General features: G+C 40.9%; 1 protein-coding gene across 1 annotated transcript in view; it reads right to left on the bottom strand.

The window, feature by feature from the left end:
* The window catches only part of ANTXR1 (ANTXR cell adhesion molecule 1), a 107270-nt gene extending 85245 nt beyond the window's left edge, over positions 1–22025 (bottom strand). Inside the window, exons 1-8 of the mRNA XM_067312435.1 lie at positions 21550–22025; positions 12700–12771; positions 11897–11968; positions 8432–8513; positions 7175–7208; positions 4946–5025; positions 2355–2423; positions 253–333 (exon numbers count right to left, since the gene is read on the bottom strand). Coding sequence (XP_067168536.1) covers positions 253–333; positions 2355–2423; positions 4946–5025; positions 7175–7208; positions 8432–8513; positions 11897–11968; positions 12700–12771; positions 21550–21701 — 642 coding nt within the window. The 5' untranslated portion in view covers positions 21702–22025. The remainder of the gene's footprint in view (positions 1–252; positions 334–2354; positions 2424–4945; positions 5026–7174; positions 7209–8431; positions 8514–11896; positions 11969–12699; positions 12772–21549) is intronic.
* Positions 22026–24508: the final 2483 nt, after the last annotated feature.

Below are 24508 nucleotides of genomic sequence, written 5' to 3'. Positions count from 1 at the left end.
CAGTTGTTTTCTTTCTGGGAAAAGAAATCAGAGAAGTACTCAAAACTTCCTCTATTGTGACCTGTTTATGAACTCAGTCTTGAAGTAGCAAAATTAGTGCAAACAAAAGTCAATTTCTTGAGACCAAACCTTTGAGTGGTTTATTAGCAAGCACTAGGTCCTTGCGAACACAGGAAAATTAGGCCTTCCGCTGTTCAAGCTAACACAAACACTACCATCCACACAAGCAAACACATGATTAAAAATACTTACAGAGTCTATGATCCCCTGAAGAGCTTCAAAACCATCATTCACTGGAAAGACATGATCTTTGCTGTCGGCAATTCTAGCCAGCTGACAGAGCAGCAAAAGTAAATAAAACAGAAACGCAAAGAATGAGATAAATTAGCCAACAGGCAGCAAGTTAAGAGTTCTTCAGACTCATTCACTTGCAAGTAAAAAACAAATACTTTAAGTACTCAGTGTGGATTGCTAATGCATTACAGTTTGCCAAGCATTGAAAACTTGATACCTTTAGCCTGGCTGATTTTAGAAAGCTCTATATTGGCAATCAGAAAAGGCTTCCTTAAGTTTAAGGACAAGACAAAACAAGGATTTCACCAGTGCCCAGAGTCTAATGATTTTTAGCATAAAAAAACCCATCTCCTACATGACTGTAAAGCACCCAGCACAATAGATTCCTGATGTGAACAGGCCATCAAGGCTCTAACATTTCAGGTCACCAATACAGGAAAGCACTACGTCATTTAAAGCAGGCAAGTAATCAAAGTGATTCAGTATTTTTGCATATAGGGAAAAAAAGAACGGCAAGTTATTCCCCCATCCAGAGATCTAGGCTCGATTCATCTTTCCTGTCAGGACAGATTGAACCATTTGTTCCAGGCTCAGCCATTTCAGACCCAAGGAGAAGAAAGCAGGGAGGTAACTGGAAGTGTTGTCTGAATGGGGAAAGGGAGCAGAAGGGCATTTTGATGCCTACGTGACAGAAAGAGGGCCAGTAACAAGGTGGTGGGAGGGAAGAGAAGGAGAACCGGGACATCACCTGCAAAGAGCTCCACGCAGGTTCATTTGTTAACAGCATGGTAAGAGTTAAGGCAAAAACGTAGGCCCCATTCAGAAATAATGAGCTCTCCATGCATTTGCTGGAGCAGAATCAAGTTTTACTGCCGCAAGGCCAACATTTGTTATAGTAATTCTCTCCCATGGCAGAGGTAACATCACCCAGCAGGCCTCTTTGGCCTCTCCTGGAGCATTGCAAATTGGAGGCAGTAGACTAGCCACACATTCCTCCCTGAACCCCGCTGGGCTCCACCTCTCCAGCTCATGTCAATCAATTAAGGTTAGCAGTATCAGCAAAAGCTCCCATTTCTCAAGGAAAACATCACACTGCCAACCTCCTGGTTTGTGTCCATCAAGAAATATTCCAAGCTATCTCCTCCCTCCCACCCTATTCCGAGTAGGATATTAAAATTGCTCACTGCTCGTTGGCCAAGATGCAGCAGTTTCTGTAAACCAGGCTCTCTATAGTTTCCCAAATTCATTCCTCATAGCTTGCCTGGTAGAGCCTTCTGGGACTTCAAACAGACTTGGTCATCTAACTCCAGACAATCTCTCCAGTATCTCAATGACTTCAAGTTGCGGCTATCTTTGAGGTCAACTACCTTAGATCTCGTGCCTCTGCCATTCCTGTTCTCTCCTTGGTTTTCCTATTACTTTCTTTGGGCTACGCTAGTCTCTGGTTTTGATTCAAAGGAGGTGGCACTAAACTATTCTTTGGGTTTTTATTTTGAGACATTTTTCATGGTGGAAAGTTATGTTGTCAGCTGTTACACTTGGGGCAAAAAATACCTCAAGGACACTAATTCCTGTGGTAAATTTAGAAATCTTGATCTATTACATCAATCTGAAAATGCACCAGAACATTAGTGTCTTTAATGAAGTTGATTGTTTCTCCACAAAATTGAGATATTTCCCCAAAACATTTCAGTTTCCATCAAGCTTTCATCTCTGAAAAAGAACTACATTGCAAAAGCAAAACCCTCACAACCTTCTTGGTCTAGAGCTTAAATTAAGCCCAGTCAATCTGATACTCTTCATCTGTCTTTCCTCCTCCATTAGCAAGAGTCACTGTGGCATGCAGATAGAGACAGTTCTCTGCATTTGGTCTTCCCCTCCATAAGGGCTTAAACCCAACACACAGAACCAAGGCATGTCAGGTAGTCATTTTAGGCTGCCCCACAGCCAACAGAAAGAACAGAAGACCTCTCGAGAAAGCAATTCAGGACTGAGTCCCTGTGCTCCCAACATCCACCTTCACCAAGTACCCCACTAAACACAACGAATGCCTCATTTACCTGTGTCTCATTGAAGTCTTTCACACCAACACAGTACACTGTTGCTCCCAGGTCACGTGACCGATTAGCCTGAAATAAGGAAATGTAGGGTGACATAGATACAAATGCGACAGAATGCAGGTTTCTGAAAGGTCCTGATTGTAAATTCAGAGTCTCTCCTCAAAATGAGGAACCAAGGGCTTGCCAAAACAAAATTTTTAAAATTTTCCTCTCCGATTCTGTAGAAACAATTTTGTCTGCGACTACAATAGGTACCTGTTTGATAAAGCTAGAGCAAGGCACTTGTCATTTTTTTAAACCTAATCTGCTCGCCTTCATAACCATTCCAACTCCCTAACATTTGTCTGTCCAACGTGTGCCACACAAGACAAACTAAATCCATTTTCCTCTCCTCATTTAGAATGTATCTCAGTAAAACAGTAACCTAAAACATCTTGGTATTTACTACTCCAGACATCTGTGCCTAGATTCATGGTATCCACAGGTGAGGAGACATTCAGTCTACCTGCTACAAAGCTGTATCACTCATTACTTATACAGCATCTCAAAGAAAGAAAGGTTTGATTCTTCTAGGATATTCCATTGGCATGCAGATGAAGTTGCATTTAATATTCAGGCAAGAGCATTTAGAACAGTTGCTTTCTATGAAAGTATGAATCAGCTAATTTAATCGTATTTCACCTGAACGGAACATGTAACTCTGAGAACCTGTTTCCAGAGAAGACAGTAGCAGATCAGATTACATCAGTACAAGGCTGTAGTAGTTCAGATGCTTAGATAGTAAAGCACTTTACAAGGAAAGTGAGCAATATTCCAGTTTTATGGAGAGAAGCTTAAACACAAAGAACTGAAACAACTCACTTAGCTCAGAATCTCAGTTCCATTAGCTCACTGTCCTCCCCAAACCAAAATAAACATAATACTTTTGATCTCTCAAGTTGCTCATACGTCTCTAAGAACAATCTTATTTTTCTCAGGGATTCTTGATTTCAGAAGGGAAGAAAAGGAGATGAACAACAGATAGTAGAACTCTAGACATTCATTTGTGCTGTAGCATTTTTGTTTCTATTGTACAAAATGACCGTTCTTTTTATTGTTATTGCATTTAAAATTGCACTTTGGAAAGACGAAAAATCCTGCCTGTAGCTAATTCATATAATACTTAATAGCATCTTCCAAGTTCAGTTCATCATCATTTATGCACAAGTGTCAAGTGAGAATTAGTTCATCTCTTCAGCAACACCATGCGTATTATCAAAAGGACTTCAGTAAGAGCATTATATAGCAAAGCTTGTTAAGTGTTCAATTACTGTATTTTGCATAACATGCCAACTTAATGAGGGTGGCCAAAGTCATGAAAATATATGCTTGAATCTTTGCTTTTAAAGCAAACAGTCCAACCTTTTTTTGAAGTTTAATTGATAAAATATTGGCCTCATATTGTCTTTCATTTTACATGCATAGTCAATTTCCTCATCCAGATTAAAATGTCTAAAATCCTGAACAGTCTTCCTTGGTGAGGTTACTGGTTAGGCAGGCATCCCTAAGGTCAGATGTATTTCAGCAAACACACTAATGAACTTCTAGTATGAGTTCTATTAATTCTAAAAAGAATTACTTAAATATGCAGCATTAAACACTTCTTGCTAACTATGTGGGCATTCAACTTAGCTTTCTCTCCAGGCCCAGTTAAGGAACTGCTAAGTTCTTTTGGGATACACAAACCCAGTTGTTCCAGCAGAGATAAACTCCTATTTTTGTGCACCTAAGGTGGGTGGCAACTGTTCAAAAGCGCTCAGCCCTTGGGGCACCGCTCACTGACATGGCCACATTTTCAGCAGTAACAGGACTCCAGTTGCATCTAACACCTCACTTCTGTTGCAACTCCAGCTTTGTCAGGTAAATTCCTGGAAGCTGAAGTTCCTCAAGATGCAAATAAGCATCAACAGAATTGGAAAAGCAAGCACCTATTAGCCAGTCTGCTGCATCATAAGGCAGCAAAATACTACTGAAATAGGACTAAACTCTTTCAGGTGTCCCCACCCCCCCCACCCCCATAGAGGATAACAGCAGCTTTTTGCTCCACAAGCATTTTTGAGGACTTGGAATCTTTCCATTCAAGAACAGGATCAGGAATGGAAGCATTTCTGCAAATTTCAGATTAGATCATCTGAAAGGCTTTTCAGTGCTACAGAAGATTATATAAAGAACATTCATCCTCTTACTTTGGTCTTAACTTTTTGTAAAAGAGTCAAAATCCAAAGTGAGAAGATCTGAATATTTCCCAAGACATTCCAGAAAACACTGAAACTTTTCAGTGGCAAACTCCTGTTTCTTCTCCCCCCTCCCTTTATTTTTTTTAACCGGAAGTATTGTTAAACACCTATCCTTTCCTATAAACAGTCTCAGTTTCGAGTCAGAGATGTTGCTGCTGTTAAGACAGAACTTAATATGCTGCAAGACGCACGTCTAAAGAGCCTGAAAATTAAGTTTTGTCACCAGGAAAAAACGTTTCTCATCTTTTGCTTTGGAAGCAGCAAAGTCAGATATTTCACTGTCTCCCAGGCTAACAATGCAGAAGGGACACTTACCTCCCTCTCCGAGTAGAAAAAGAGGTCCTCGTGGAGCTCTCCATCTGTCAATGCAATGATGACACTTGCAGTTCTGTAACCTAAATAAACAAACTACTTTAATAAATACAACTCAAGAACATCATGGCACTAAATTAGCACGGAACACATCCTGCTAATGACCTGTTAGCAGGTTTAAAGAACCAGAAGGATGAATATTAAGTGTGATGCCCTCACCTTCTTCAGCCAACCGGTTTTGAGAAGCCTTGAATTTCTGCATTTTTTCCACTAGGTCACCTGTCTACAACACCAGTTTTCTACCATACTCCTTTGAGGCATCACAGTGATTTTTAACCAACAATGCCTCACAACTATTTTAATATTTCAGACCAGCAGATGTCTGTAACCATCAAGAAAAACTTTGCAAAGCATTCCTAGTTATTTCCTGGCTTTATTGGTATGTGTTGAGTTGATATAGCTATCAACTCAAGAAATCCAGAGATCTTCAGCTTGTGATGAAAACCTGAATTAGGATTTAAATAGATTTGGTAGGAAAATGATCTAAAAATCTTATTCATCACTTCTACATAACCTATTTGGCAATACAGTTGAACACTACGTTCTTTCTGTTGCATTGATTATAGCCCCAGCTTTTAGAAGTTTACGTTAGTTTTCAGGAGTGGCCGAATAGAATTCGTTTGCATTTCTGACAATAGATTTGCTACAAATCTGAAGGCGCTCCATAGTTGCATCTTGCATAAACATTGCTAAAGAAAGTAAAAGGTTAAGTATGTGAAGACTTGTGTCTTAAAACCCAGTAAATTATCAATCTTTGTCTTAAATCATCAAGGGGATTTTCCTGCCTCTATGAGCAGCTGTGCCTTTAATGATCTGCTGTTGAAAAGAAAAAAAAAAATCAGAACAAATGCAACTTTTGCTGAGATTGTCTAGTCTGGGTCTATTTGCTTTCTGACACAGGCACAAACTTGCCTTTGGCTTCTGGGTTCAGACACCTGAATCCTGTACCAAGTTCCTGACATCAAGGAACAGGAGACTGAAGCGAGGAAGATATTGTCTGGCAATTCTGAATGCACATCCATCACTCAGTTATTGCAGAACACAGATCTGGATACCCAATTTTCCTGCGCCCACTTAAAAATCCCCAATTCAAACAAAAATATCGTAATTGCACAATAAAAAAAGAAAAATGCTTGACAAGCAACAGGCAACATGCACAGTCATTTATGTTACAGGTGCCAAACTCAAGCATCTAGGCTCTTTCTCTAAGAAACGGAGAGAGGTGGGTACTTCTCATACTAACTTCAGAGCCCCAAATACCCTCTGGAGGTGCCTTTTCCCCCTCCACTGACTACTGTAGGAGCCTGATCACCTACTGTAGGTGGTATAAACCCTCCTCTCATTAAAGCAAGGACAGAAATGCAGAGCCAACATTCAGAGTTGAGGACCCAGTTGTCCACTGCTTCTTGCATATGGTGGCAACCTGTTAACATGCAGTATGCATACAGGAACATAAAAGCATTACCAATGCCAAATGGAACTGTTTTAGCTATATATTTCATTCTATTGCTGTCATGGTTTATGGATCAGTGCCAAATCTGTGCAGACTTACTCACATACTTGGTTTTATTCATGAGTGGCCCAGAAGAATCATTAGGACTGTTTTTGTGCTCAGACATCTGGTCTCTTATCTTTCAGTTTCCAAGTAGTAATGTTTTATTTTTAATTTTGGTTTTCTATTGCAGAAAAATATTTTACATTAATTACAAGGATAGGAAGAACAAACATTTTTGCAGTTGTCTGCACTTCCTACTGGAAGCACTAATTGCTTATTGAAAAACTTGCACATAACAGGATCTCCACACTCTCACATTTCAAGATGAAGAAATGGTCACCTGAGTTCTTAAGCAAAGAGAGCAAGACAGTTATCAAGTATTTTTGAGAACATTAGGCACCTGCCTGTATCTTCAGGCACCTAGAATCATCCTGGCTTATCACCTTCGGCCTGAAACGCAGTCATTCCAGCTTGACCCTTAAAGCTCCACCTGTTCTTTTTCCTCTTCAGGACAAATTACCCCAAACACTATTGAACTCCTGTAAGAACAGGAATCTCCCCTCCCCGCCCTTTCCTGCAGTGTAGCCGAGTTACAAACAGAAATTAAGGATACAAGTCAAGCAGGAAGGAAAAAAACAAAAAACAACAACATTCAATGGATCAAGAGAGTCTCTCACCGTGAACATTTTCATAGTAAATCTGTTCACTTGCCTGAAATTAAATCAGAAGATTATTAGCAATAATAGAATAATAATACTTCATGGGCATCTATACATGCACCAGAAAGAAAAGGTGGCAGAGAGAATGTCATGCTTGCAGCCTGCATCTTATTCAAATGCAAAGTTTCCTTTGAAATTCAGAAGTCCTTCCCTCTCTAATCACTTATGGAAAAAGCAACATAACTTGATTTCTCAGCCATTCCCCCCTCCAAGTAATGCCAGAAATAACGTGGCCTCCTACTAATCTACTGGAAATCACATGCACCCTTCTTGAGAAACCTCTTAAGTCCACTGATAAGTATTTCCCAGCACTTCTAGATTAACTACTATAATTGCCAATAAACCAACTGCAGAGATAGTCTTATGCTTCTGTCTTCCGCTTTATATATACACAAGTGGATTCTGCAAGAGAAGGGCATATGCTTCAGCACACACCAATTCAAAATTAAGCAGTGGGCCAAAGCCGCACCTGCATTTTGAAAATACTAAGAGCAGATTCCGTGTTCTGAATTTAAACTTGACTTCCAGACTTTTCCTGCAAAGTCTAAGTGACCAAATTCTGAGATTTGGTTTTAGCATCTCAGTCAGGTCTCCTCACAGCTTACAGTTTTTCTCTGCATGTTCAAACGCAATTTACTTTCACTAGGCAGACAGTTTGACAGTCCTGCAAAATACATGCGCAGTAGAGAGAGGGTGGAGGGCTGAGGGAGGAGCTCCCTCAGCAGAGGTTGACATGAACTTCTGAGCTTTTAAAAGTTATAGGAGCAAAAGATAGAAGCAATTACTTCAAAGTAGCATGGTTTGCCCACCACAGTGAACGGGTTAGAGCCACGGCTTCAGCCCCCACCCAACTCTAACAAACCCACTACAGCATCCATCCAGCAGGACTCCTAACAGCTTTCCACCCCTTCAAGGTCATGGTTTGATGGGGAATTGCAACGCCAAATCCATCTGCCCTGTCCTAAGCTGAAAGGGCAGCTCTCCGCAAAGCTGAAGGCAAAAAGATGGGGAAGTGGCAGGGTCCAAGGCTCCCTTATCCCAGCTCGAACACTGGATGTGTACACTCCACCTATAATGCTCATTGTTCAGTGTACCTGTTGTACAAAAGGCCGATACCCCCATTTACCTACCAGAGAACTATTAAACAACTTCATTAAACACTGCATGAGAAGCACCCAGAAATGATTTAAAGGCACCATAAATTGATCTAGTTACCCTTTCAAATCCTTCATGCATGTATGTGTCACCTCCTGGAAGGACTTTTTGCAGCTCTTCTAGCCCTTGGCGTATCTGTTCCCTGAAATATGAATGCAGATGCATTATTATATCCAAGATCAAATTTACCAGGAGTTGATACCCAGGTGAGGATATGCATGGCAGAACCAGAGAGAGAGCAAAAAAAACCAATTAACCCAAAGTTCAAATACACTAAGGTAACGTTTGGATAAAAACCTTTGTAAGGATGTGGACAATAAGGCAGATTTTGCTGCTCATCATAACCACACCTTCAGTTCCTGTCCAAACTGACTTGAAGATCAAAGCCTTTCCCATTAGCTCATTATGGTTCCAGGTATCTGGTTTGATCTTTTGGAAACCCAGGCACATTGACAGATCAGTTGTGGGCTAAGTGGGGCAGGCCCCCATGTCGCTCCATTGAGTTGCAGGCACCAAACTCTGGAAGCCAAGTACAGGCCAGAAATCTTTCAAACTGAGATAAAGCCCTCGCAATGTGGGTGGGGTATCTCCAAGCAAACTATGCTATCTTCATGGGAACTGGATAAAGTCCCTGTATGCAGGACCCCACTGACATTGCAGGTCCGAATGCCAGAAGTCGGTTTTGTCCTAGCAATCATTGGAATCAAAGAGTTTAAGCACTGGAGAAAACTACTGTCATTTGCCCTTAAATGTCAGCTGTCAACTAGAGCTTCAAATTTGTTCAGTTTAAACAAATTGAAGCTTGTTGAACTAGTCCTTGAAATGACACAGTTACGCTGACGCCATCAAAAATACGAGTCTTAAGTATGCATTGATCTTTTCACTTCTGGCCCCAGATGGGCTCAAAGAAAAAAGATAAAATAGAAAATTTATCTGTAACTAAACACTAAGAAATTCAAGTTGATTTTGGATCCTTCAGTAAAATTTACAGCTGCCAGACACACATACTTTAACAGCATTAGCCCAGTGGTGCATGCAGAGCAGTGTTGATGGACATTCAGAAACATGACTGAGACAGGATGGAGCTGAAATCCAGAAAGCAAGACCTCATTGCACCTGAACTGGGTGCTCCATTCTTAAAATATGCACATCTCCAAGGCAAAATTTTCAGAATGGGTCTGATTCTTAGAGTTCCTGCATATTTTCATTACTTAAAACAACACCCATTTCAGTGATTATCACATATGCAGTCTCACACTTGCAATGCCAATTGCAATGGTGAGTTAACACTATCCAGTCCACAGAGCAGAGCATTAATCCCCAGAGAGAGGCAACAGGTTTTTGCCAGGGATTACAGCATCAGACATTCAAGAACTCATTCTGTACCTGTGATATTCCAAACCAGGTTGTACTTTGAGCTGTATACTGCAGGCAGGCTAGGGACAGATATTTCCTCCATTAAACTACCCCGACACCCCTCCCTCCAAACCAAAGCTTAATATAAAATCCAGAGCATTTCCTGTGATCACAACTGTTTTTCAAATGTGAACACTAGGATTTTAAAATAGACAGCAAAGGCCTTTAAAATAAGTGACAATCCAGTCTCATAAGATGCAAAGTTTTTTCACAAGGGATTTAAAGCACACTGCAATGATCTTCATGTCCAGATGCTGATACACTGGATGGAGACAAGGGGGAGATGGAAGAGGTTTTGCCACTTCTTCCTTTCCCTGCTAAGGCAGGCCAGCACCAACTAAAGGACTTGAGTGAAGCCCACATCTTATCTGTCAATCCTCCAATAAAACAACCAGCAGCTCTCCAGTCAGCTGGATTTTGACTAATGATGTATCAATACCCTGTTTGTAGTCAACATTTCTAGGACATCCACATAAACATGAAATGCATTTCCACATGGGAAATGCACATAAGTCTTGTAATTTAAAGCCTTGGAGAGGCCACAGATCTTTGCCATGGCACGCATTTGCAGGGTGGGAGACAAATAAGAGGAAGGGAGTCAGGTTTTCCTCTGGCACCCAATTAAATATTGTTAATTCTCCCTTTATACCCAACTGTTGCAGTAAATGGCAAAAGATGTTTAGACTGGCTGGGTTTAATGATATTTGAGGTTGGTATGTGTGTGGACTGCTCTTTAGGAAAGTAGCCAGTTTCCTATTCATTCCTCTATAGTAGCTGCTCTGGTATGCAACTTCATAGACATCCAATATGTAAAACACATGCTGACTTAATACTGTCTTCACATGTGTTACATATATTTTTGCTCCACGTGGCAATGAAGTTAACAGAGGAAGCAATAGCAATTAAAGGACCGTGTCCAGCTCTTCTTGAAGGGGGAGGGGGGAAGTGGGGGGAAAATCAACCTCAGATTTTTTGCAATTCATTTAGGATCTACAGGGGGATGACAGGAACATGCTTCAGAAACATCACAATCAAATTGTCCTAGCCAAAAAATATACACCCTTGCAACCCATTCTAGACACTCTGCTTGCCTATAATAACCTTCAGGTCTCTGAGAAATCATTTCTTCTCTATATCAGGAGTATGGGTATCACTGACTGCCTTTTAGTTTGTTTTTATGGGAAGGGAGTTTTACTTATTTGTCTGGAGCAGAAGCTTCCTAAGGATGTTTCAAAGGCAATGTTAATACATTCTTAGCTTTGGATAGCCAGAGACACTTCTATTTTACCTTTTCATCCCCAGGGCAGGAAGGAATCAACTCCCCAAATCAGCATAAGAGGCACAAATAAAAGAACCCTCAAAAACACAGGATTAAAGATCCAAGTCTGAAAGATCTCCCTAAGCCGTCTCAAAGGATCTGCTTGAATGATAATGAAAATTGGACAGCTAACTCCCTAAACATCTGATGAAAAGCTTCAGCACAAATCTTTTGATTTTGCTTCTCCCCTGGCTAGCTCTTAACCCTCTGTCTCTGGTTTATCTTCTATTACCTTTCATGCTGCCACCTGTACAAAAAAGCCACCTCTAATTAATTGCTCTCCAATTGCTTACTCATCTCTCCCTCTGGTGTGCAAGGACATTTTATCATGTTTAATAAAGTTAAGGCTATAATGATGTAAAATTGAAAATGCTGTGCACTTGTAAAGCAATACTTTCTCTTTATGCAAAGGGGTTGCAATCTCAGATGGATAAGAAAAGGGAACATAACTGTACAATGCTCAAAACACACCACGCTTCAGTCAGTGCAATGAAAGCCTGAAAACCTGTGGAAGAAACTCCCTCACTGAAAGTTGTTGTGTTAAAACCCCAGCTGGCTCTAGACAGACATTTAGAAAACTGAATTTAGAAAGCAGCCCTTGCCTTAAGAGGCTTTGGTGCATTCTAGCAGAACAAGTGTCACATGAAAATGGTCAGGTGATTTAAACAATTAGCCTGAGCATCACAAAGAGGTCACCGTACAGCTCACTGAATTGGGAATCCTTGAGCAAGAAAGACAGAGGAAGCTACAGAAAGAGACAAAAAGCCACTGTGTGCTCTTAAACTTCTTACCTGTCTTCTGTTAACCTCATTAGAATCGTCCCTCTCGTCGAAAAAACAATGAAGGACATCCTCAGCTGCGGGCTGGAGAAGGAGACGCACAAAAATAAATGATTTTGGTGGTCTGCTCACACACAGCTCACTATATGCTTAATACCAAACACTTAAGGTATGTCTTTGGCTGCTCCCAAGATTGTAACTCAACAGGACGAAAGGAGACAAAGCAGCAAATAGAGCTTTGCCCTAGATCTTCCCAGTTGAGCCAAGCCAAGTCCTTCTAGAAAACATAAATACCATTTGCATCATGATCTTGGGACTGCAGAGGCAAGAAAGACTTAAGTGCATCTTGGTATCACCACGGAGATGAAGGAAGGCTGACCATGTTTATCATAACACATTCTACCCACTGACCCAGCAAGTTTTTACCCAATCTGAAGGCATTCAGTGCTGGAAGCTACAGTCTCAGACCTCTCCCTGCAGTCCCAAACTTCTCCCTCCTCATGCTACACAGCAGCCAGCCATCTTAGAAAATGAGGGTTCCCTGCACACAAAAGTATAAATTGGTCCACAGAAGTCAGGCTGGGGGGATGGGAAAAGCCTGATTTGCTCATTTACTCGTATTTCCCCATAACAGAACAACACATTTGAGAAAAATTCAAAAGCAATCAATGAGATGATCCGAGAAAAGGATCGAGAACTCTTACATCAGGTCCCCTGGTGTAAAGCAGGGTGTGCTTCTTGACAGAAACAAAGCCTGTCTCCTAGTTGCTAGCGCACACACCTCATTTGGTTACCTCCAAACCTGCATTTCTTACCTTATGAACTTACGGGCCAAGTGTTCCACAAAATGATATATTTCATTCCAGTGGTGCAGGACACTTCCTGATCTACGGAAACAATTATTGCAGGAGATATTAGCTTAATTGCTGCTGTTGTATAGTTTCCCCAGGCTAATGTATTGTTAGACATCGTTTAGCTAGCCTTTTTTTTTTTTCCTTTAAGTTTACTTAACACTCACTGTCCTTTTCAACTTCTCAATGAAATAGGAAACAGTAAATCACATTTCCTACTTAACTTTGAAAAGCAAGAATAGATAATTTATGCCCCATGCAATTGTTTGAGGCTACACTTCACAATAACATACGGCACTAACATTAGACCTTTAGCACAGCCTTAAACAAATAACCCAGTGTTAGTACAAATCTGTCTCTATATAGTATTTTAGGTGAATTCTACCGACTCACTCACCATACCATTGTGCAGAGCTTTCAGCTCAAGTGCATTTTGGGAATAAAGTACAGTTGGAAGGAAGAACAGATACTTAAGCCTTTCTAGCATATCCACTGTGCTAGCATTTATGAAAAGTAAAATACCTTTGATCCACATCTCAGCCCTTCTGGTTCATTCTATCACACCTCAATTAAAGACAAAACAGATTGGACTATAATTTTGTGCCTTCAGGAAAATCAGCCAGGTATTTTAAAGGAATGGGATTATTCTTCTTCACGTTGTAAGAACAAGGGAAAAAATTAGGTTAATCCAAAATCTTTCAGCACTAAATGAGTCTTCTGGCACAAACATTTATATAAACATTGGCATATTAATATTGGAAAAAGAGTAGGAAAATGCCATCACTTATTTCAATTCACTGACTACAATTAAAAATACTTATTAGGGGAAATAATCCCAGCTTTAACAGAAGCATTAATTATCAGCAGCCTGAGGCTGGCAAGAAGAACGGTTGAAATTATATATTTTTTTCATTTCACAAAAAAAGGAGAGGTAGCTGACATCACTGCTCTGCCTTAGATCTTAGAGCCCAAATGAAGAGCTATGAATAGATTCACCCAGATATTACAGTACCAGTACGCTCTGTGTGACTTCCTCAAAGCACAGCAAGCAGGCAAACCACATTGTACAGGTTACTCGGAAATTTCCTGCCCTGTTCCCCCTATGCCTGGTTTTTATTTACAGCCATTCAGTAAAAGTCTGGGCCTTATCTGCTTGTTCCACGATACCATAAGCTATTCCTTCTCTACATGGCCCCATATGCCCCCAGGCAGCCTTAGACAGGGACATGCGACAAGAAACCTCACACAGGTACATAAATATACAGCTCATCTGGCAAAACAGCAAATATACCACTGGTTCACTTTGCACAAATGACCTGATACCAGCTGCACCTATTTATGTGAGTCCGCAATTTAAACAGAACCTTATACACACCTCACTTTTGTCCGTGATCATAACTAACAGATTACAGAGACCTAACCACAAGCAAATGCTAGTAGCTCTAAATTATTTCTTGGCTCTTAAGCATGCAGAGAGCCAATCTTCTCAACAGACCAGGACTCTAATTCTTGGTCTCCCTGCAAATAGGTATTGGGGAGTGCCAAAGAAACACCGCTAGCAAGGGCCTTGAGAAACTGATCAAATCTTGCAGGCAGCAGGGAAAATTGCTGTCTAACAGGAGGATGACGCACAACAGGATTTGCCCTCAAAAACAAAAAACTTACCCCAACTGTATATTCAAACTACACTAAGTTATACCCACCTTTGCTTGGCATGAACTGTCAGTACTTAAACCCAAACACACCATATACCCCCCACAGAACACAACCATGAATATTTTTGCAGGAACCTATTCCTTCAGATTTGTGGAGGTTTGTCACTCCACCGTAAGTATGTTTTAATAGCAAGGCTGGCATCTCTGGCAGTATTCTTTCAGATATTCCAAAGGCTTCCTTAGCAACATGGGAGCTTTCTCATACATTTCTAGTGGGCTAAGCATCCAACAGAACAGAGATGCACACGTGGAATCTTCCCCCGCACCCCAAGGCGGGGTTGCAACAATATCTAGAAAACACAAAGCCAAAACTTTGTTAACCATAAAACAGACAGTGCTACCTCCTTCAGCAAGATCTATACTGGCTTTCGACCATGCATCAGTCTCTTCCTGAAAAAAGTATGCCTCTTTCAAGTTCCATGTAGCTTCTGAACCATCTGGTAGCAGACACTACTGAAGCTGGGTCAGGTTTCACAAAAGCATGTACTAACCAACCTTCTCCTAACTATCAGAAATGAAGACTATACTGTATTTCATGTTAAGTGAAAGCTCAGCTCTCAGCTTCCACCAATACAGAAGCTCTATCCAGCCCTCACTGAGAACAGGACACTGCCCTAGAAGCTGCACTGGCCAAAAAAAAAAAAAAAGTGTGCTTATTCCTTCCCCTCTATTACAATCCTCTGAACAAAAGTTGATTGTCACTTTAAAAATTATTATTACAGCAAGGCAGCTGAGAATGAGAACCAGCCACAGAGCACATATGGTATGTAGGTCGTCATATAAAACTCTCATTTTCCATGGCTTTGAGAAGCCATGCATTTTTTGAAAGCAGCATTTGCCAGAACTAAGCTTAAAAACCAATAGCTTAGTTCAGTGATGTGCCAGTCAATAGCACATTAAGTGTTTGCTTTTGCAACTGTTCTTCTGCTGGTCTTAAGCAGTTTGAGCCATTTTCTCAGCTACACAGTGTCTTTTAATTTTCCACGCAAGTATGGTTGCAGATCCTGCTGCCCCCCCTTCCCTTCATCCTTGCTCTGTTCTCCCAACAGGACCCTCTTAGCCCCTCTGGAACAAAACTCTAAACATCTAAAGTTACAGTTCTTTTCCATAAAACCTTCCCACACATCTATTCACACAAAAGAGAGGAACAACTCAAAGTTCAAGCACAGCAGAATGTTAAACCTCTATTTTAAGAAAACTTCTTACCATTGCTATTATCATAAAAACAAACCCACTCTAGCCCACAAAAAAAGCCAGTTTCTGCTTTTAGTTACAGATGCACTGGTGTGGAGTAATTGTATTAGACTACAATCAATTTACTCTTCATCCGTGCCAGAGCAAGATAAAAACATGGTTGCAAATTGAAGGCTCACATCTTTCCTGACAGTGCAGTATTCCTCCTAGCACAGCAAGCTTTCCATCTTTAAGTAGAGAGCTGTGTATTTGCAGTTATTTGCTCCACCAAGTCAAGCCCAGGTCTCAGTGGCTATAGATGCACAGGTGTGCATTGAGAAGGGAGATACTCTTAATACATACATGTCTTCTGAAACAAACTTCCAGACTTCTTACAATCTTCACTGGGCAAAAAAATCCCTGGACAAAAGCAAAATAAACCTTCTTGCAATCAGAGGGGTTACAGACACAGTGACAGCCTGCAGTGTTCACCTCCACAGCTTTCAGCTGTGTTATCAGAAAACCCTGCAGTAAAAGACTATTGTCACTTGTAGAGCCTCTTACAAGAAAGGCCAGGAGCTCTGAATAGGAGAAATGTATCTAAAGCCTAAGAAAATAAAAGCCACTTTAAACTTGTATCTCTTTGTATTGTCAAAGTGAAACAAAATTATTAGCAAGCCAGCACTATGCAACCCAGTGGCTGACACTATACATTTGCAATTTAACTAAAGGCTCACACTGAAGATTGCAAGTTCTCTTTCTGGAGAAAAGCCCAATACATGGAAATTAAGAATAAATAAACCATTATGCCTTTAACAAGAGAACGATGCATTCTGTGGTCAAACGTGCTGGCATTTTGTATATCTAAACTAAATCCAAGGGAGAAAGAGAAACTCCACACGGCTCAGAATTTCTGGACTCAGAGAGCCTGGCTCTGGCTAAGTCCTACCCTTCAGCAGGTGCTTCTCTTCTACTCACTGCAATGGGATACACCATAACCCAGAGCTGTAGCAACTCAAACCTGCTTACAGTTTGGCTTTATATTACACTGCCCTCCTAACTTCAGGACTAAGGCAGCTCCCACTCCCCCATCCCCCTTTCACCAAGTAGTTTACTTTGCATTTGCCACAGGCTAAGTGCACATAGACAAGTCTTGATCAGCAATGATTTCACATACTAAATTAACCCATTGCAATGTGCGTCCACATTCCTACAGCAGACTCATGTCTGAATTATATTTTTTCAGGCAACAGGCAAAAAGACACAAGAAAGTGCAAATTTCTCCACGCTATCCTGCTAACACACCTCAACTCTGATACTAAAACAGGAAGTAAAACATCCTAAGCCTCCATATCCTTGCAACCCTGTCAGCCCAACAAAATGCACACCACTGCTCTCGATTCAGGCCTGTGATTCCAGAAAGATGATCAAGTAATCATTGACTAGCTCGGAGCCTAGGTCAATGAAGATCAAAGATGAATTTGAATTTATTTCCTCAGACACTAGATTTTTACCAGGCACCAACTAAAGACTTATTTCTTCAGATTAGAATAGCTAGAATATTCTCCAGCTCCGTAACAGTCCTGTGGTCAGCTCTCCTGGAGCATTCATCACCCCAGGGGAAAAGGCACTATCACAGGAAGCAGTTCATACAGGTCAGTCTCCCTGCCTGGTGATGAAAAGTATTTCTTGTCTGCTTTGCATCCTACCGTGTCCCCTAACTCTCCTACTCTTTATATGGGTGTAAATCAGGACTTAACCCTGCTTAAATCATGGTACCTACAGCTACTAAAACCAGACTCGAAGAAAGAAATATCAGGGTCTGTATAGCAAGAGTTTCATTCAGTACAATTGGTTAAAAATATATCAGCTGACTGGCTGAATAATGAAGGGATCACAGGAAACAGCTTGGATTACTTGCTTTTCTTTGACAAAGATCTTTTAGAGCCAACTTTTCATTCATGCATGTACAGTTTCTTGCATGTTTTCCACACGTGGGTATAAAATGCTCACACAACAAGCAGGAGCATAGGAAATACAGCCTTTGACGTATATAGAATACAGCTAAAGATTACAGAAAAGATTTGTTGTTCATTGTTTCCTACCTGCAAATCAATTCTTCTAGGAGCTGCCACTATCAAATGTTCAGCTAACTCTGCTGGTACTTGGACACTACAGCACCAGACACAATGTCAGTTGGGTGGGTTGGTCGTAATCTTCATTAACCACGAGTGATATTTGAGAATAAATGGACAATGTCAGCAAAAAAAAATATGTACCTTATGCTTATGAACATCATCTCACTGCTTCCTCACTACCCCATCTTAATGAAGACCTATTGTCTTATCTCACACCCAAGCTATAAATTTTTGGCACCATCTTTTGCCATACATTTTGATAGCATTCAGTCTATAGGAGTCTAAGTCCATAACTAAAACCTCTGAACACCGCAGCAATGCAAGCTGTAATACAAAAGGATATACTATCTAGGACCAGCTGTCTCAACAAGTCACCCAAACACACTGCAAGCCTTCCTCATCTCCCACAACACTGAGCTCCTCTTGGTTTGACCACCACTTTGAGAGATGCTCAACATCCTGTAAGTAGTATGCAGGATCTAGTCCTAAGCAGTAAATACCACATTCACAATTGTGCTTTAAATAACACATCTTTACTTGTAAAACCCTTTTTTGCAAAGAAAGCCCAAGGAAGACCAATTAATCCAGTCTTAATTCACATGAATATAATTTTGCTGTCTTCAGCGAACCTGCAGTCAGGCAAATCTGAATCTCAGGTTAGCTGCTTGCCTCCAAACACTGTATTTTCATCCCTTCAAGCTAGCTGTGTGTCAAGCAATGATTCTGAAGATACCTTGCAAACCTTAGTTTCCTCCAGAATTGGAGACTGCACTGACAATAGCACGATAACTTCATTTTTGCTTGGAGAGTGGTTGGCCCATCTTGAACTGCAGTTGTCTGGGGTGTTTTTGTACCACTTTTGAAACATGCTTTTGCTAGTCGGAGGTCCAACAGTCACAGCATGGGAGACCTTCAAACAGGCTTTTGCCAAGTCCCTGTTGCTACCTAAGTGGTATGAGAACTCCTCTTGGAAGTGATAAAGGACATGCAAGTGCATGCATAGAGGTTAAGGATGCTACTGTAACCTAGCAAGCGTACCTGCTGTATTTCAAGCTTCTGTTCAGTTTGTTACATGCACACCATGGCTGCAAGATGTAAGAGGAAAACAGCAGGATTGTTTCTGAATGACTGAATTCCCTTCTCACAACCATGAAGAAGGAGAGATTTGCTTCAGGTCCTCAGAGCATGCCATCTGCAGCATCATGTCTCCAGCTGTATGCAGACAGCCTGAGGAAACCTGGTTTCCCTTCAGCAGTTCACACAGCATGTTTGCAGGAGTCAAAGGAGAATGCTGCAGGGAGATAGAGAATCACTTCATGAGAAAAGCCTGTGACACTTATTTTTCCCTTGATGGGTTTCATGTTAACTTTGAAGGGGCTTTTTGTGTCTAGAAATATGCTTGAAGAGCCAGTGTTTTGATGAAGATTGTGTACAGCATAGCAGCTGGAACATGTTGTAAGAGCAGCACAGATACAAGGTGCTAAATGGACTTAAGTAGTCACTAAATCTAACCAGGCATTAAGGCAAAAGGGTCAGTAGAGGGCTCCAGCACTGGTGGCTTCCAGAGCTGTGTTTATTGTTTCAGTATTACTTCTGTGATCCCTGAAAGTAGGTTGCTCAATATTTTCATGGCTTTCTTCCACCACTGAAATTAACATCTCAGGTTTCAGACTGAAAATCCTTTCTGCCTTTGTGTCCTTTATCACCAAGGCTTTAATGATTTTTAGAGCTAATTCAGTTAAAAGCAGCAAGATGAGCCCTGAATCCGTTACTATCATTTTCTAGTTTGCCTGAAGGCCTCCATAGGCATCTTATCCCTCTTGTGTTCAGGGCTTCTTCACCAGCATGCATGAAGGCAACAAGTGAAGGTAGGAATGCCAGGATGAATAAGACCCAAGTTTTGCATAACTCTGGCTTAGCAGCAGAGGAGTGAAAGACAGTTTTAAAGAAAGAGTAGCCATGGAAAACCTACTCCACTATAATAAGCCTCTCAGCCTGCTCAAAGGCTAAGTAGACAATCAGGTCCAAAGCATGTCCAACATGTGAGTAGCTAAACACTATGACATTCCTCCAAACTCCACCGGAGGCAAAGGACATTTTTATATCAATGAACTTTATATCCGACCCTGTTTATTTCCGCACCAGAAAAATGCCAGAAATAGCGATCCTGCAACTGTTAAAAAGAAGGGTTTATTGTTGGATACCTTGATACACACACTGAGGTAACCTGCCTACTGTGAAGTTCGGCCCAAACGCCACATTTCCACCGAAATTCACAATTCCTTGAGCAAGCCTAAAAAGTTACGCCTTTCAGGAGGAGGACAGGATGGGGTGGGGGGAAGGCTGTTAAAATGACATTAGCTCAAACACATAACAGAGTATATCTATCAGATTTGGAAAACTCTTCAATTCTGCTTCAACTTTCAGTTGTCAAAGTTTTCTGCAGTACAAATGATGGTTCATTTTCCCCCTTACCTAGCATAAAAGCAAATATTCCAACTAACAACAGAATATCCAAAGCAACAAGATGCATTAGATAGGATGATCTTTCCACTGAATGAAGTAAAATGAAAATAAAAACCCCTCTCCCCTGGAGTAAGGGCAATAAGCTTACTGAAATATCCACTGTATTTATCTTTCTTTTTTACCCAGTATTCTGTAATAGTGTGTTATGTAATTCAAAGTCTTTTAGACTAACAGAATGTGGGAGCTACTGCAAAACACTCACGAGGATGAGTTAGAAAGCTTTATCTGCAAGCAATCTTGACAACTTTAAAATACTTTCCATTAAATTTATGGCTAATAATGTCAATATCATGAGAGAATATGCTCTGGCATGCACATTCTCTAGTATTTCCAATTTTTTTTGTTGTTGTTAAAAATAACTATTTTAAATTAAGGAAATTGGGGCAGGCATTTTAGCTAATACTTATTACACTTTTAACTAAGTTATTTTATTGCTTCAATATGAAGCTCTCCAAAACTCAGCACATCTCAGTTTCATACTGTTCAGAGTACAATCTGAAGGCCTTTAAATAGACAAAGTTACCAGTGCCAAGATCATGACACTATCAGAATAGTGATGAATAAAATGAGTAGGAAGTTCTCTCCAGCGTAAACAGTTAAGCAGTCAAAATATGCATTTAATTAGCTGGAAACAAAGAAAGTGTGATTCAGAGTAGAGAAAATAAAATTCACTTTAAATAAAGCACTCCAGCTATTTTCCATCACAATGACAAAAATCAGACTCTTTCAAACTGACTAGCTGCCTTAGGAGACCTGTCTTTATCTGCAAGTTGCTTGCACTAGAACATTTAGAGCTAACAGAGAAACGATACAGAAGTAGTTCTCCAGGCAGGCTAGTATTTCCTCTGAGTTTTCAGCTACAAAATTAGTGCCTGCAATAATAACTCTCCAAACCTTGCTTTTCTGAGTTCCTCAACCTTCACAGTTCATAGGGATATCAGAGGTATGTGCTGCTCTTCTCCCAACCACCGTTTTAAGAAACTACAGGATCAAGTACACATTAAAACATCCATACCAGCCACAGCAAAATTGATAACAACTTGATTTACAGAACACAATGGGATTATATATTAGACTCACCAAAGAAGCTACCACAACAAAAATAAAACCAGAACAGTAAGGACTTTTGCAGGTCCCTTGGGGACCCAGCAACTTCTACAAAATCAAAATCCAAAGAAAATCTCTTCAGTGTCAGTGCATGCCATTCCAGTTCATGCCTTGGAAAGATTTCTCTGAAAAAGAACAAAGTAGAACTGACTTACTTGTCTAGAATGAAATACAAATCAAATCCTCCATAACAGGCAGGACCACCATTCTCTCTCTTTCCACCTTGTCCATCACAGGCTAGCAAAAATGTTGCTAAGAAGAAACATTTGAAGCCAAATCTCAAGATTCTTTCCTTTGCAATGGCCATTATATCCAGAAAGGAGGAGAAAAAAACCTCTTCTTCCAAGGCTCCTTTATTTCACAGACTTCTCCACAAAAGCCATTCAATGACCTTTAAGTATATACACATATATTTTACTCCTTAAAACTCCACTTGCAACAGCTGTCCTCAGAAATTGCAAGACTTTCCCCCTGTTTCCCTTGCACTTCTGTTTCTTGGTTTCAGATTTCAAGATGCACAATACTGTATTCCACTTTTTTTTTTTTTTAAAGGGACTTGACCCTGTCTCACTTACAGCTCTCTGAAAACAGCACCATTGTTTTGCAACAGAACGAGCAGCCTCCTAACAAATCTTTCTTTGTCCCAGACTTAAGAAAACATGGGGAGGGCTTAGATTTTCTTCCCCTTAATTATTATTGTTATTATTAAGGATGGTAGGTTTTATTTTTCCTTGGGAAAAAAGCTCAGAGAATGCCACCTTGTGGTGAAAACTCAGGCTGACTGAAGTGTCTTGAAAGACATTAATTACATCACTTGTGCTCTGAGCATACTAAGCATGTACTACAGCAGCTTTGGGTACGAACAGATAAGCAGCTAGCTTACGGGAGTTACACAGCATTACGCAGAGACAGCTTTGTTTTCCACACAGACCATTACCTGATCTTTAGCCTTAGAGACCAATATAAACCTGGAGTAGCTTAGCAGCATTTACCAAAACTAGTCTACATCCCAGTAAAAATGAGCCATGCCAGCTTCACACCCTCATATTTTCCTCATCCTGAGGAAATACTAAACCATTTTTACCAAGCATTGCCAGCACCGACGAGGCAGACTTCTCCCTCTAACTATCCTTAGAGGGCTCACTTCAGCCACCAAAGTTTAAACCCTCCCTCTTCCCCAAGAGCTAGCCAGGAAACTTAGCTTCAGCCTCACTCACATTTTCTGTCTCCCTCCATAAACAGCACCACAAGCACCAAAATTCACAAGCACAAGAAAGCTAACCAAAAGAGGAAAACATTTCCAAGACAGAGGAGCCCCCACACTAAAGGCCCTATCAGCCCTTAGGGCAGACAGCAGCTAAATCAGAGGTCCAAAGGACAAGGCTTCCTACTCTTCCCTCCCAAATCCTCTCAGGCTGCAGCAACACAGCTGTTCTCTGAGTGCTAATTACTGTTTAGCTGAGCAGCTTCAGGTGTTGGCACTAAGCACCAAGGGACCTGGGCAGATTTTGGACAGGGGAGTGGGAGTGCACCGGAGTCAGGCTTTCAAGCTGTTCTTTGTTGCTTAAAGAGTTAAATTTGTCTTTTAAAAGAATTCTTAGCAAAAGTTGATAATCTGAGGAAAAAATAGGAAAAGCAGCAGGATAGGTTTCATGGGAAAATGACAAACAGCATGACAGCAGACTTGACAGAAGTGGAAACACCTGGAATACAAGTGAGTCAGGCACCTTGCTGCATCAATGATTAAAACTTTGGGAGCATTCTCTCCCCTGCACCTGGTTATGCTCATCAAGTACACCAGCTCCATTACCTCTGGTGTGAATAACATGGAGATGTGGGCAAATGCCAGGTACCTCCCCGGTCCTACTGTTAAATGCTGGTCAGAGCTGAGAGAAGTAGAGATCCCTTAGAAGTCAAAGCATCTCAAGGGTTAGTCAGGGGCAGAACCAGGTGTTTTGTAGATGGATATTTTCAGCTTCCACACCTAAATTCAAGAAGTTGGGAGTGTGCATGTGAGTTTCACTTCCTCTCTGAGTCTGAAGGAAGAATAGTAACAGGGCTTGTTGCTGTACAGGTAAAGATCTATGTTAGGTTATGAGACTTCCTATGGCAGGCAGGAATGAGACTCTGGGAAATGTTTGTAAGAGCCTTTTACTGAGGCAGCTGCAAGGCTGCCCAAGCTGCAGGCTAGCACCTGCACCAGCCCTGGGTGGGCAAGATGGGAGGGGAGGAGCTCCTTTTTGGGTAGTGCTGAAAAAAGAGGTGGAGGAGCTATTTGTTGGCTTGTATCTCTAATTGATTAGGTTGCTTAGGTCCTGTGTGGTGATGCTGCTAGAGGGTACAATAGCATAGAGCTATGGTTCCTGCAGCCAGAATGCGTATGCTAGTTAAACAGAAAAGGTTTGGGATTTTAAAGTCTTATGTGGATGATCTTGAGTAGACATAAATGTTTATGGCTGTTAGGCTTGTACTACAAAAATTGTTGGAATACACAAAAAGAGCTTAATGCATGTGTTTGGGTACTGTATTGTACTAAGAAAGGGATGAGGCTGATTCATGATTTTTGCTCTTTTAAAAGAAAGTGAGCTGAATGCAGGACACAAAAATATCTCTAAATAGGAGGGATGTAAGAAAAATTCTCTCTCTGGGGACTAATGTGCTGTTTTTGAGCAACTTTAGAAAAATACTTAGGGCTTGATTCTGATGTGAGCTACAGCTAGGGCAGTGTTACTGCAGTCAGAAAAAGTATCTTGTTTTCACCAACTTATGATCTCTGTCTGCCTAAAGATTAAAAGCAGACCAAGAACCTTTTTCATCTGACTGGCCCTGAGATGAACAAATATGGAGAATTAAAAAAAAAAAAATACTGTACTCAGGGAAATAACTTTGGCCAGAATCTAGCAGAGGGAAAGAAAGGGGGGGGGGGTGGAAGAGGAGATCAGATTCCCTGTGTAGCTGTGGATTCAGGCTGACAGAAGGCCCAGTAAAGCTTGGGAAAAAGCCAATGAATGAGGCATCAGAGGAAGCTTAGAGCATTCGGAGATGGAGGGAACTGCTGAGAAAATGAAATACTGTGCTTTGTGCTGTAGCTTTGATTTTCTTCTGGGCTAGTCC

The sequence above is a fragment of the Apteryx mantelli genome, chromosome 29 (assembly GCF_036417845.1).
Source record: "Apteryx mantelli isolate bAptMan1 chromosome 29, bAptMan1.hap1, whole genome shotgun sequence".
In the NCBI taxonomy this organism is placed as follows: Eukaryota; Metazoa; Chordata; class Aves; order Apterygiformes; family Apterygidae; genus Apteryx; species Apteryx mantelli.
This window is presented reverse-complemented; position numbering and strand designations above follow the sequence as displayed.